Here is a 13,528-nt window from a genome sequence, read left to right on the forward strand (position 1 = left end):
GACGCCGTGCCCAGGGGACCTCAATAGTCCACCCACTCAAGGGAAGAAGTGCCTGGAGCCGCCCGAGCTCCTAGGAGAGAAGAGAGCAGGGTCAGCCGAGTGGGGATGGTCTCATTCTCCCGAGCAGCCCACCCGGTCTGTCCATCAGCCCTTTCCATCCCTCGATAAACACAGGATGAGCATCGACCATATGCCAGTCACTTTACCCACCATCTGCCTCAAGCCACCCCCAGAACCCTGCAAGGTAGGGCAGGTGTCATTCCCATTTGCAGTGAGGAAATTGAGGTTCAGAGAGGGTGGGAGACCTACCCATGGCCAGGCATTCGGGGAAGAACAGGGTTGGCAAGAGGACCCATGCCCTGGGTCTGGTCCACAACCCTGGGCTACACTGAGCCCACCCCCTAGGGGCCCCGGAGGCACCCAAACTCCCGGGAGGCGTCCTCTGTCCCAGATCCCACATTGCTGGGGAGGCCATTTGGGGGCTGCAGCAGCTCCTGCTTCCGCGGTGCTCCCAGGTGCCAGGCCACGTGCCAAGCATGCAGAGAAGCTGTGCATTCACCACTCAGCCCCACAACAGTCCTGGAGGGTGGGTGCAATCATTGCCTCTTTTACAGCTGGGGAGATTGAGGCACAGAAGATTTCAGTCACTTGCCCAAGATCACACATTTAGGAAGTGGTGGAGCTGGAATTTGAACTCAGAGCTAGGCTTGGGGGCCCAGGCTTTGAACCCTGCATTCCACGTGGCGGGGTGGAGGTTGCTAAACAGAAACGGCCAGAAACGGCAGCGTTCTGGAGGGTTTCACATCACCACGCCCGCATGGTTGAAGTCAGCAAGGCAGCTTTCAGGCTCATGTAATTATGTGCATGTGGTTTATGTCCTTCTGGTATCGCACCCTACGACAACCGTCTCTAGGAGAAATCAAGTCTGTGCACAAGCCTTCGACCCGGGTCACCCCAGGGCGAAAAGCTGCGCAGCGGAGGGGCCGTTCGTCCGCTAGGGGGCGCCTCGCGGGGCCATCCCGGGCAGGAGAGGTGGCCGCGCGTCCACAGGTACAAAATGCGTGGGAACGCCAGCGGCATGGAAATGACAAAGCTCAGCTGGAGAACGAGAAGGCCAAGAATCTGGCCCGGGCACCCACAGTGCAGGTACAGGTGCAGGCAGTGGGAGCTAGGGCTCCCCGACTTCCCGACCCCGGTGCCACCTCTTGACCCCAGAGCAGGGAAGCACCTGGGAGCCCACAGGGCCTCGCGGACCAACCCGGGCTCGCGCACAGGGCAGCTCAGGCGGCCGGCGGCCCCACGCCCCAGCATCCCAGCCAGTACACGAAGTACCCACCCAACACTGCATGCATAGGGGTCCTGCCTGGCCCCTCCCCAGGAGGCGCTGGCCCTGGTGAAGGCGGCTCTGCCCTCCCTGGGCAGCTGGGAGATGAGCTAGGGCCTGAGTAGGCGACAGGGCTGTCCCTGGGCCACCGCCTGCAGGCCTCGCATTCCCGTCATTGTTGTGCTCCCTTAGGCTAGCTGCTGCGGGGCAATGGGCCGGCAGCCGTGAGCGCCCCCACTTCCCCTGGGGGCCTCAAGGGGTGCCTGCTGACACCTGTCACCCTGCAGTCCCTGCATGGGTCGGGGCTTCCTGAGGGTCTCAGAGCCTCACCCCAGTGCCTGCCCAGGCCCAGAGTGAGGAAGCTGAGTGGGCAGGACAACAAAAGGCCTGAGCCCAGCCAGGCTGGCGACTGTGGCCGAGTGGCCCTGGCTGCCATCCGAGGGGTGGCCCAGCCTCCCCCTCCCACCTCTCCAGCTGGGACACAGGGAAACCTGTCTCCTGGGCCCCCACCCTGAGGAGCCTGGCTTGGCCGCTGGCAAGGGCCAGGGGGCGTCTCCGAAGCACCCTGCTGTGATCCCTGGTCTCCAAGGCCTAACCCACCCTCCCCGCTGCTCCTGGCTGGGTTCCCCCTGCCCTCTCTGCTGTCCCCTGCCCCAGAGCCCCCTGGATCCTACCTCTCACTCAGCCTGGACCTCGAAGCTGAGAACACAGACCCGAGAGAGCAGGACTGCCTAGCCGGCAGCCAGGGGACACGGAGGCCTGCAGGGCGGGGCAGGGCTGGTCTGGTGGCCACGTGGGGAGGGTATTTTTAGCCTCTGTCTGCAGGGCGAGGGGAGGGTCAGGCAGTGAGGGCTGGGCTGGTGGGGGAAGGAGTGAGATGCCGGCTCCTCAGTGACTGTTAGCTCAGAAAGCCCACTGAGGCCTTCCAGGGACTTGTAGCCTAGGACAGACATCAGGAAGGGCTCCAGGGCGAGGACAGGTGAAAGCTGTGGCGGTTGGGCTGGCTGGTGGGGGCAGGGATGCAGCTTCCTCACCTGTTTCCTCATCTACAAAGTGGGGACAGTGGAGCCCGTGGTGGGGGCCCAGGGTCGCAGGGAGCCTCAGCCCAGGGCCAGGACACAGACAGGCGCTGCCCTCACTGTTGAGGTCAACGGCACCTATGTGTCCTCTTGTTCTGTTGTCACATGGGAAAATGTGATTACCATGAATAAGCACAGGTTGGTCAGCAGAGGCTTTCCAAGCTTGGGGTCCATGGTGGCGGTGGGGAAACTTTGCCCAGAGAGGGGAGGCACCACCCTCAGTTGCCCCGCCCTGCTAGCACAGATAGGGGAGATCCTGGGGCTCCTTGCCCTGCTACCCCAGGGCCTTGGCCTCGGGGCTGCCCAGGATGGCTAAGAAACAGGGTCATCTAAAAATACAGCGGACTCTCAGCCTCCCGTCCAGCGCTTGGTTCACCGTAGTCACAGGGGGAAGCCCTCACGCCTGGGACGGAACTGGGCTCAGAACCACAGGCCCTGACCAAGGTCAGGTGAGTTGAGTTGGGGACGGGGAGGCCACTGGACATTTCTCACACCAGTGGCCAGAGCAGAGCTTTGTGGCTGAGGGGCTTCAGGTGCATGAGAGAGAAGCCCTCAGCCGTCAGCCCTCTACCCATCAGCCACGTGGGCTGATCAGTATGACCATTTCCAGGTGTGCTGCGACCTGGAGGAGCTGCGGAGTGCTGGGTCCGGCTGTGGCCTCTCGATGCTACTAGGGATTGTCCTAATGCTCTTACAGACCAGAGAGGCCCAGGTGGCCCCCAGGGAGACAGAACCCCACTCCTGCTCCTGAGATGCACACAGCCTATGGACGGGAAGCTCACCCACAAATTACTGCCAAGTCTGCAAGGTGCCCTCAGGGTTACCTTCCACAGAGGTTCCCTGAGTCCATGCTTCCTCTACAGCCCAGCCTGGCCCAGCCATAGCCCAGCCCAGCTCAGCCAGAGCCCAGCCAGAGCCCAGCCAGAACCCAGCCAGAGCCCAGCCATAGCCCAGTCCAGCTCAGCCATAGCCCAGCCATAGCCCAGCCCAGCTCAGCCATAGCCCAGCCAGAGCCCCGCCATAGCCCCACCATAGCCCAGCCCAGCTCAGCCAGAGCCCAGCCAGAGCCCAGTCCAGCTCAGCCCAGCTCAGCCATAGCCCAGCCAGAGCCCAGTCCAGCTCAGCCACAGCCCAACAATAGCCCAGCCCAGCTCAGCCATAGCCCAGCCATAGCCCAGCCCAGCCCAGCCCAGCCTGGCCCCCGCTCCTGCTCTTTCCCCTGCTCGTGTCCCACACTGTCACAGGATTTTCCCCCGGCCTTGGGCATCAGCCTCATGTTGGGTGGGGGACCCTCATGGAGGACCCCAACTCTCGCTGTGTCCAGGACCACTATGGGGCGGGCGCTACAGTGTTGGGTTTCCATACTGTGCCCCCTGTTTGCAGTCCCGGCTCGGGCTGGAGGAAATGAGGACAGGGGATTCTGATGACAGGCTGCCGTCACGGGGAGCTGGCTCTGCTCGGGGAACAGCACTGCTTGCCAAATGTGGAGGCCTCACAGCAGCCGTCGTGGGGCTCGGAGCCCCAGCACCTCAGATGACAGGTCAGTCTGGGAAACTCAACACCGGGGGCGCAAAACAGATCCTCCATCAAGAGATTGCTACTGAGTGGCGCAGTTTTTAAAAATACACCGCTTGTTTCTTTTTATGAGGATAAAAATAACACAAGTTCCTTTTGGAAAACAGAAAAATAAAAAGCAGAAAGTGTCACCAGTAAAAGATCATTTGCCATTAATATGCTTCCAGCTCTTTCCTGTTGTCAAAATGAGCCTGCCTGCGTGTGTGAGTCAGCGCCCTTTCCTCACACCTTGTTATATTGTGGGCGATTCTGATGTGATCAGCACTTGAAGATTTTCAATTTTTCCAGGTGTGGTGGCTCATGCCTGTAATCCCAGCACTTTGGGAGGCTGAGGCGGGTGGATCACCTGAGGTCAGGAGTTCGAGACCAGTCTGGCCAACATAGTGAAACCCCATCTCTACTAAAAATACAAAAATTAGCCAGGAGTGGCGGTGCACACCTATAGTCCCAGCCTGCAGACCCTCCCACCCCAGGCCAGGCTTCCCATGACTGCAGTTGGGCTGAGCACTTCGTGGGACCCTCCTGAGACATCCTGAGGTGCAGCCACCCCACACACGTGCTCCCGAGGAGAAACTGAGAGACGATGCATGTGACCATGCGTGTGCGCTGTTCTAGGACACTGGATTTCAGGCAGTTGACTATGCAGCGCTAGGTCACTAGTGCAGTGGACCAAAACATGTAAACAGAGCAGTGGGGGACTTCCATCTCAGATACGAAGATGTCATCATTACAGCGTCATATGCCATCAAACAAGGTGGTTTTGACCCAAAAATAAACAAATCCCAACAGCGAACGCACAGAAAGCGGTGCCACAGCAAGTCCGCGGGGAAGGAGGGGCCGTCTGACGTGTGAGAGTGCTGGTGAAAGGGAAACAAGGACAGCCCGATGGAACCCAGGCCCCAAATCACCCCGGATGGAGTGAGAGGTGCTGTGCAGGGCTGTAAGGCCCTCGAGAGGTGGGCAGACTGATATGCAGACCCGGCCTGGGACATCCTCAAGCGGGAAGGCACCAGCGCAGCAGAGGGGAGCTCACTCACACAGTTTGCTTTTTTTTTTGGAGATGGAGTCTCGCCCTATCACCCAGGCTGGAGTGCAGTGGTGCAATCTCCGGTCACGGCAACCTCCGCCTCCCGGGTTCAAGCGATTCTCCTCCCGAGTAGCTGGGATTACAGGTGTGCACCACCACGCCCGGCTAATTTTTTTGTATTCTTAGTAGGGATGGGGTTTCAACATGTTGGCCACGATGGTCTCCTGACCTCAAGTGATTTCCTGCCTTGGCCTCCCAGAGTGATGGAATTACAGGCGTGAGCCACTGCACCCGGCCTTACACATTTTAACTTGGTGATTTCACGCTCAGAATCTATTCTGAGGGAATAAGCACACAGGTGACGCCACCTTCGTTGTAATAGTCCCAAATGGAAAACAGCCTGCGTGTCCACGAACAGAAGAAGGTTATCACTCCCAGCTTCACAAAGAGCGATGTCATCCTATTGAGATGAAATTGAAAATCTTTTTTGTTTTTGAGACAGAGTCTTGCTCTGTCACCCAGGCTGGAGTGCAGTGGCACGAGCTCAGCTCACTACACCCTCTGCCTCCCAGGTTCGAGCAATTCTGCCTCAGCTTCCCGAGTAGCTGGGATTACAGGTGCCCGCCTCCACGCCCAGCTAATTTTTGTGTTTTTAGTAGAGACGGGGTTTCACCATGTTGGCCAGGATGGTCTCGATCTCTTGACCTCGTGATCCACCTGCCTCAGCCTCCCAAAGTGCTGAGATTACAGGCGTGAGCCACCGTGCCCGGCCGACATTGACTTTTTAAATGAGCTGGGCTTTGCATTAAGCCTATGCACCGACATGCAGGGAGCCCGCCCCTCTGCACATTGACCCAGCTGTGAGGGAGAAGCTGGGGTTCCAGCACTGCCCTTGGGGAGGGTTTCTGTTTTTCCACATCTCCATCCTGCCCTCATCTATGGGCTGGGGACACGGGGCTCCCTTTCTCCTAGATGTTTTTGACTCATCGGGAAGTCCCCAGGCTTTGCGCCTTTGCTTTGCATGTGGCCGCCTCACTGATGTCGGCACCTCCGGGGCGCTGTGGATGCCGTCTCTAGTCCTCAGTGAGTTTTTTGTCAATTGAACAACAGATTTATAGGCACCAAACGGGCCCTACAGCTGTGAGTGTGGCGTTATAGGGGCCAGTGCCTGCCTGCCCCGGGGACACGTGCTTCCCACAGGTGAGCTGCTGGTGGGCCACGGGTTCCAGCTGCTGGGAATCAGAATCGCTTGGAATGTCTTAAAACCCCAGCTTTCCAGACCCACCCCAGGCCAAGGGAATCAGAATCCCTGGGGCAGCTCCCCAGAGGCAGGGTATTGGCAGAAGGTCATTTAGGGGTCACCCCAGGGTACCCCAGCAGCACTCCATGGGCCCAGCCTGGATCTGAGCCACACCTCACCCCTCGCCTGGCATCCCACCCCAGGCTTTCCTGGGACCCCTGATGCGTGTGTCCCCTGCTGGCCTTGATCCAGCTCCTCAGCTGGGAAACTGAGGCCTGGAGGCTGTGGAGGACTTGCTCAAGGGCACAGCCAGTGGGCAGGGACAGCCGGAGCCAGGAGGGCCGACTCCCTGCCCAGTGCTCTCTCTTGAGCACCCTCGGCCAGGGAGTGACCTGAGGCCTGCTGCCTCTGCCTCCAGCCCCCTCCTCTGTCAGGGCCCTCAGAACAATATTGCCAGCAACTGGTGCATGAGGGGATCCCAGGAGACACGAGCGCCCAAACCTTCTGACACCCCCAGCCAAGGGCTCTCCCTAGACCCACCTGCTGCCCCTTGCCCTCTGCCAGCCCTGGGCAGTGGCCGCACTGGGTGGAGCAGCCCTCCTCTGTCTCCACTGGGCGCGTGTCGTGGCCAAGATCCAGGGCCCCACTGACGGAGAAGCAGTGTTCAGGATGCTCCCGGCCGCTCCCAGTGCCCTGCTCTTTGGAAACAACTCTGAAACACCTGTAATCCCAGCACTTTGGGAGGCTGAGGTGGGCAGATTGCTTGAGCCCAGGAGTTCAAGACCAGCCTGGGCAACATAGCAAGACTTTGTCCCTACAAAAAAAAAAAAAAAAATTAGCTGGGCATGGTGGCTGACACCTGTAGATTCGGCCACTGAATCTACAGAAAAGAAAAGAAAGAAAGAAAAGGAAAGGAAAGAAAGGAAGAAAGGAAAAAAGAAAGGGAAGAAAGAAAGAGAAGGAACTCTGAAACGCTGGCTGCACGTTGGTGCGTGTCTGAGATGATGCTGATTCCCCAACACAGAGGCCCCTCCCATGTGGGACCTCCGTCCTCCTTCACCACAATCCCAGGAGCGTGAGGTCCACACGCACCCCAGGCTGCAAATGAGAAACCAGAGGCTCTGAGGGACCAAGGACAATGGCCCTGGTATTTCAGCAGAGCTGAGATGAGGACTCAGGTTTGGTACCGGGCTCTGTGAGGGCGTAGGCGGCTCTCAGGGGTGGATGAACAACAAGCACAAGAGAGGGGGTGGGCTAGGAATGGGAATCTTTATTTAGCAAACACATGTTCAGCTTCAGCTCCAGGGCAGGGTCTTCAGCAGTGGAGGAAGCTGGAGCGGGCCAGCTGCAGAGCAGGCCCTTGGGGAAAAGCCACTGGCTTCGGGCTGGGGCCAGTGCTAGTTCCCTTCCCGGCCCTGCCTGCTCCAATGCCAATACCACCCCTCCCAATTTTACATCTTCTTGAGTGTCCCTCCCCTTGGGCCCTAGTCAGCTGCGAAGGTCTCTCTGTTCTATCCAACAGCTTGCCCGCTGCCCTCCAGGTTCTGCCTGGACAATCCCCAGGGAGCGAGGCGGGGAGCCCTGACAAGCCTGTCCCCTGACTGCACCCTCCTCTGTCCCAGGGGGCCTGGACGCCAGGAGGAATGAATATTCCTGAAGCCTCCCCTCCCTGCCACTCCCTGCTGGGCCATCTCACAGCTGCAGAGCCCCGCCTCCAAAGTCCCTGTGGGTTTGGGCCCAGCCCTCCTCAGCCCCAGAGCCTGGGTGATGACCCATTCTCCTGGTGCCATCAGGAGCTGGGGACAAGCCACACCCTATGCCAGCCATGCCCAGCACCATGCCCATACTCGGCAGCACTCAGAACCCCCGAGGACGGAATCCATCTCCCTTCCTGCATCCCTCCCTCCAGTACCCAGGCCCCCGTGAAGAGATGCATTGTGGGTGACACCCAGGTGCCCTCACGGAGTATCCACGTCCCACCGAGGTCTGGCTGCTGCCCACCCCTGCCGGCATTGTCCTCTGTGTGCAGCAGCCTTTGAGAGTGGGCGCCAGCCACCCTGCCTGGAGGACTCTCTCTCAGCCACTGCTACTCCCACGTCCCTGATCTCTGGCCTTGCTGGGGCCCATGACTAGGCCAGGGCTGGTCAGGCCGGAGGACAGGGGCCCCGTGGGGAGCCTTCCTTTGAGGGAGCAGGGCCTCTGGAGCACCCTGGGGTTGGGGCACTGGCCTGGCGGGTGTCAGTGTGTGACCAGCAGGGATGGCCTGGCAGGAAGGCTTCCTGCCCATGGAATCTGTCCTCGGAATCACTCCAGCTCCCCCAAATTCACAGACGGGAGGTGAAGGGGTGTGGCCCAAGGTCAGCAGGAGAAACAGGGGCAGGACCAGGGCCTGGGGCCACCTCAGACTCACATGAAAGTTGGATGTGGCCGAGGCCACCAGCACCACAGAAACTGAGGGACAGGACGCCAAGGTAACTGGTGGCACTGGGGAAGAACACGCAGGAAACAGGCAGTATCCCAGGTCTTGGGGGCTGGCTGGGCAGAGGTGCCCTGGGCTGGGGTGGCCCATTGCCTCACTTCAGGGCCTGCCAAGGGGCTTCCTGGTGCAGTGGTGAGAAGGAGTCTGAGTCCCGGCTCGGAGGAGAACCATGCCACAACAGAACTGTCCCGCAGCCTCTGATAACCGGCAGGACTGGAGGCAGCCTTGCCTGGCTCACCTGGCCACCAAGGGTGTGAGCAAGGATAAGAAAAGAGAAACCCCAAGTCACCCCCAAACCATATTCTGGAAAGCAGGGTCATTCTCCAAAGCTGAACATCTCAGCTTCCTTCTCTTTCCAGAAGGCAAAGCTGCGGTTGATGTAGCTGCAGATATCCTCACTGTTGAAGCTGCCCTGCTGGGAGCGGAACCCCAGCCGCTGTGCTGTGGGCTCACGGCCGCTGCAGGGGATGGTGGCGTGCGGCAGGGGCCCGAGTGGGGTCAGGCCTGACTTGCGGCCAGGCTCTGTATCCCAGGCGGGACGCTGGCTGGAGCCAAAGAAGCGGGCTTTGATGTCCTCGAAGCCGTCGGTCCAGGCCCGGCGGCCGGCGGCCACCTCGTCGGTCACGGCCTTGTGGAAGGCGCGCACAGCCTCCCAGCCGTGGGTGCCCAGGTGCTCGAAGACCTCGAAGCACAGCAGGTGGCGCAGCTTCCGCTCCTCGGCCGGCAGGTCGCACTCCAGCAGCTGGAAGTAACCCAGCATGAAGAGATCCAGCGAGAGGCTGCTGTAGGGCATGGGAGCCCCATCCACGTGGGGCAGGAACTGCTCAGGGGACAGGGCCCCGCGGGGCCGCCGGCTCAGCCGCCGCAGCTGCCGGGCGGGCACGTGAGCCATGATGGCCTTCCAGTTGCCCAGCAGGTGGGTGATGGTGCTGCGCTGCTGCCACAGGTGGCCCAGCCGGGGGGCCTCACTGGGCGGGGAGGGTGGCCCAGGGCTCCTGGCGGCCTCCTGGCCCCTCGACCCCACATGGCGGGCTCCTAGGGTCCTGCAGGCCGCCGTCTTGAGGGCCAGCGTGTAGGCTGACCTCCTCCAGTGGCTGAGGAAAAGCATGATGATGCGCTCCTTGCGCAGGCTGGCCAGGTCCGGGCCGGCTGCGGCGCCCGCCTCCGATGGCACCTCCTCGCAGCTGATGCCGGAGTCGCTGGCCTCCTCTGTGTCACCAGGCCTGGGCTCCCCTGAAGCCGGGCCACCGCGGGGCTTAGGCAGGGCCGGCCAGCAGCCACTCAGGCACTGCCTGCGCTGGGCCCCTGGCTCGAAGGGGCCAGGGTTGAAGCCACAGAGTGGGCCGGAGGCCGACTCGAAGTTGCCCCGCAGCGTCCGCACAGACACCCCCCACTCCTGGATCTGGCGCTGGGCCTCACTCCGAGTGGGGCTGGCCGAGGCCTCCCTGCAGGTGTCCTGCAGGGGCCGGGTGGCCGGCTTCTCATCCCCCTGTACCAGCCCATGCACGCCCTTCAGCAGCAGGGACAGGCTGCGTACCAGGCGGGAGATGTGGCTGCACCAGAAGGGCAGGGGCTGCCCCCTGGGGGCCACCTCCGAGGCTTCCGCAGAGCCTGCGGGCTCAGCCGCTGGGGTTGAGAGCTCCTCAACATCCAGTCCGGGCGCCCGGGGCAGGAAGTGGCTGTTGACCGTGATGCTGACCAGGGGCTCGGGCAGCAGGGCCTGCAGCTCAGCCGCCAGCCGTCCCAGCTCACTCTCATACTCTTGACAGCGGCGCCGAAGCTGCAGGTCTGCAATCTGCTTCTCCAGGTAGACCAGGTCGTCCTCCGTCAGCAGCTCCCCAAAGGGCCCCAGGATGGCCTGATGAGTCTGTGAGTACCTCCAGGCTGCCTGCTGCATGGGGCCTGAGCTCCCACCGTTGTCCTGGGCACAGGAAGGGCAGGGTGAGCCCGCCCACCCACCATCAGCCCACCTAGCTTCCAAGTCCCTGAGTTCTTAGCATCTCTGCAGAGCCTCTGGTCCTGCCCCAAGGTAAGACTTTAAAGGGCTTCCCAGCTAGGGCAGAAGCCCCTGACCTGCTCTGCCCCAGTCTTGCTCTGCTCTCAACCCTGTGGCTTTCAGCCCCTATGGCTTCCGGCCCACCAGGCAAGGACAGGCTGGGCCCTCAGACAGGGCTGTCCCACAGTCCTGAGACGATGGAGACGGGCTGTATTCCAGCAGCCAGGAGCCACCTGGAACTACAGAAATGACAGGTGGCTGGTGCAACGGAGGGGCAGGACTTTTACTTTCCTTAAATTGTAATGAATTGCAATGGCTGCCTGTGGTTGGCGGGATTGCGCTGGACACAGCGCTGGACCCGGGGCGCAGAACTCAATCATGCTGACAAAATCACACCTGCCGGCACCTGCCCATGGGCCACCGTCTTCCCTGCTAGACGCTGCGCCCAGGAAGGCCTAGAACAATGCTTGGCACAGGCAGGCATGTGCCATAAATCCGCCAAGTGGAAGGATACGTGGGACCCGTGCCTCCAGAGCGGGTGAAGGGGCTCTGCTCAGAGTCCTCTGGTCAGGTTCACTTCATCCTCCAGCGGAAGCAGCAGTTGAGGCCACAGAGGAGAGGGGCCCCTGGGTCTTGGATTCAGTTCTGGGCTTCGGGCGCCCTGACTTCCACTTCCACCTACCTGGAAAAGGCCCCGCCCAGCCCACTGGTCCCGCCCCTCCCCGGGGCCTACCTGGGCCTCTGCGGAGCTCTCTGCACCCAGGCGCGCCTGCAGCTTCCGCACCATCACCTGCCGCTTCCACTCGGGGATGGGCCGGCCGCGCTCATCCCACGTGGGCACCAACCCGTCGATGTCGCCTGAGGGCAGCCCATCCAGCTGTAGTGCGGCCAGGCCATCTGAGGTGTCCCCCACCAGCGCCGTCTGTGTCCCCTGTGCAGAAGGGGGTGGGTCACACAGGCCCGAAGGGGACCCAGGCCCTGAGTGGAGGGAAGATCCGAGAGGACGTGGGGGGTTGGCTCCGCCCAGGGCACGCTAACAGGGCGCCCTGAGAGGAGGGACAGTGGGGGCCACGGACAGCACCCCACCCCCTCATCCGCAGTTTAAGAGTGACGCCTCGGAGGGGAGGGACTGGAGGGGGGGGGGTAAGATGTGTGTGAGGGGATTGTTGGCAGAGAAATGAAACCAGAGGTCCCTCCCCGTCCCCTATACGAGCCCAGCAGATGCTCGCGGAGCACACCGTGTCCCTGGGCAAACTTGCTCTGGGCGCAGCTACATAGACAAAGCCTGGCAGCCAATCCTGTGCCGCAGAGGGCCTGGGAGAGCCTTCAATGTGCTGTGCACACTCCAGCTCTCCAGGATGGGCAGCAGCGCCACGTGGCATTTCTCAGACTCCTGCCGAACATCTCAGTGGTTGAGAATCTGCAGTACCACTCAGGGAAAGGCTGGGCTGGCTTTCTAAGGGCCCTGCGCCCAGGAAAGGGAGGGTAAGGGGGAGCAGGACCCTTCTGCTGGTCTGGGCTGGTGGAGGCCCTGAGGAGGAGGACAGTGGCAGTGAGGCCCTGCCCAGGGATGGCTGCTGCAGTCTCCGCACTCCAAGAGGGCAAGGAGCATCCCTGAGCTCAGAGGTCAAGGAGAGGGGCTTGGGCCACTGCAGCCCTCTGGGATGACAGAGAAGGGTCCCCGTATTTCTGTGGTGGGGGGACAGCTGCCGTTGCCCTGACACTCCCGTCTCCTCAGAACTCAGCGTGTTCTTGAGAGCAGCGGAGTGACGCAGGCAGCCTAGTATCCACCCTTCAGGAAAGGCCTGGCTGTGCTGGGGGCTTCCCTGGGCCCCTGAGGATGGGAATGGAGGCTGGCTGGGGGCCCCAGGAGACAGGAATGCAAGGGTGGGGGACGCACCTCGGGGTCGGCCGTGGCACTGGTGGTGATCCTCGGAGGGGCCGAGCTGGTCATCTGCTCCCTGGGAAGAGGCTGGTCAGGATGGCCAGGCCAGGCCAGGCTGAGGGACATGGCTGCCAAGAAGAAGGGGGGTGTTGCAGAAAGGGCAAGGGCTGGGGAGCAGAGACCCAGAGCCTGGGAGATCCGGCCCTGGGGGCAGAGCTGACCTCCTCAACCATCTGCGAGCTGGGAGCTGACCCCAGCCCGCCCTGCCCCAGAACGCCTCGGGGGCCCCACTGGACCTTCTCTGGGGAGTCAGTGGGGCCCGCCCCCGCCTGGTCGATGGGAGAGCTTGCGGCACACCCCTGGGTCACGCCGCGGCCCCTCCTGCAGCAGGGGAGGAGCTGGGAAGGGCTTGAGGCCTGGAGGTCACCTGCCCCTAACGCAGCTCTGCAGGCCCCAAAGCTGGTTCCTTTGCTGCACGCAATGCTCCCTGCCCCGATGAAAACACACACTTCAGTGTCAACGTCGAGTGAAGAACACGTCTGCAACACAGCCGGGCAGACACACACAGACACAATCACATCACATACAGACACAGACACAATCATACACACAGACACAATCATACAGACACAATCACAGAAACACACACAGAACACAAACACAATCACACACAGATACACAGTCACACACAGATACACAATCACACACACACAATCATACACAGACACACAGACACAATAACATACAATCACACACAATCACACAGGCACACACACAGACACAATCACAGACACGATCATACACAATCACACACATACACAATCACATACATAGACAATCACACATACACACACAATAACAATCACACACACAATCACACACAGGCACACATGCAGACACAATCACAGACACGATCATACACA

The 13,528-nt window shown here is 61.1% G+C and overlaps 1 protein-coding gene across 1 annotated transcript in view; it reads right to left on the reverse strand.

Annotated features, from left to right (window-relative positions):
• Positions 1-9,040: 9,040 nt before the first annotated feature.
• ESPNL (espin like) overlaps positions 9,041-13,528 on the reverse strand; it is a 31,844-nt gene continuing 27,356 nt past the window's right edge. Inside the window, exons 6-9 of the mRNA XM_058428691.1 lie at positions 13,033-13,144; positions 12,621-12,733; positions 11,454-11,651; positions 9,041-10,645 (exon numbers count right to left, since the gene is read on the reverse strand). Of these exons, the coding sequence (XP_058284674.1) occupies positions 9,041-10,645; positions 11,454-11,651; positions 12,621-12,733; positions 13,033-13,144 (2,028 nt within the window). The remainder of the gene's footprint in view (positions 10,646-11,453; positions 11,652-12,620; positions 12,734-13,032; positions 13,145-13,528) is intronic.

Source organism: Hylobates moloch, unplaced genomic scaffold (genome assembly GCF_009828535.3).
Source record: "Hylobates moloch isolate HMO894 unplaced genomic scaffold, HMol_V3 SCAFFOLD_1, whole genome shotgun sequence".
NCBI classification, from domain to species: Eukaryota; Metazoa; Chordata; class Mammalia; order Primates; family Hylobatidae; genus Hylobates; species Hylobates moloch.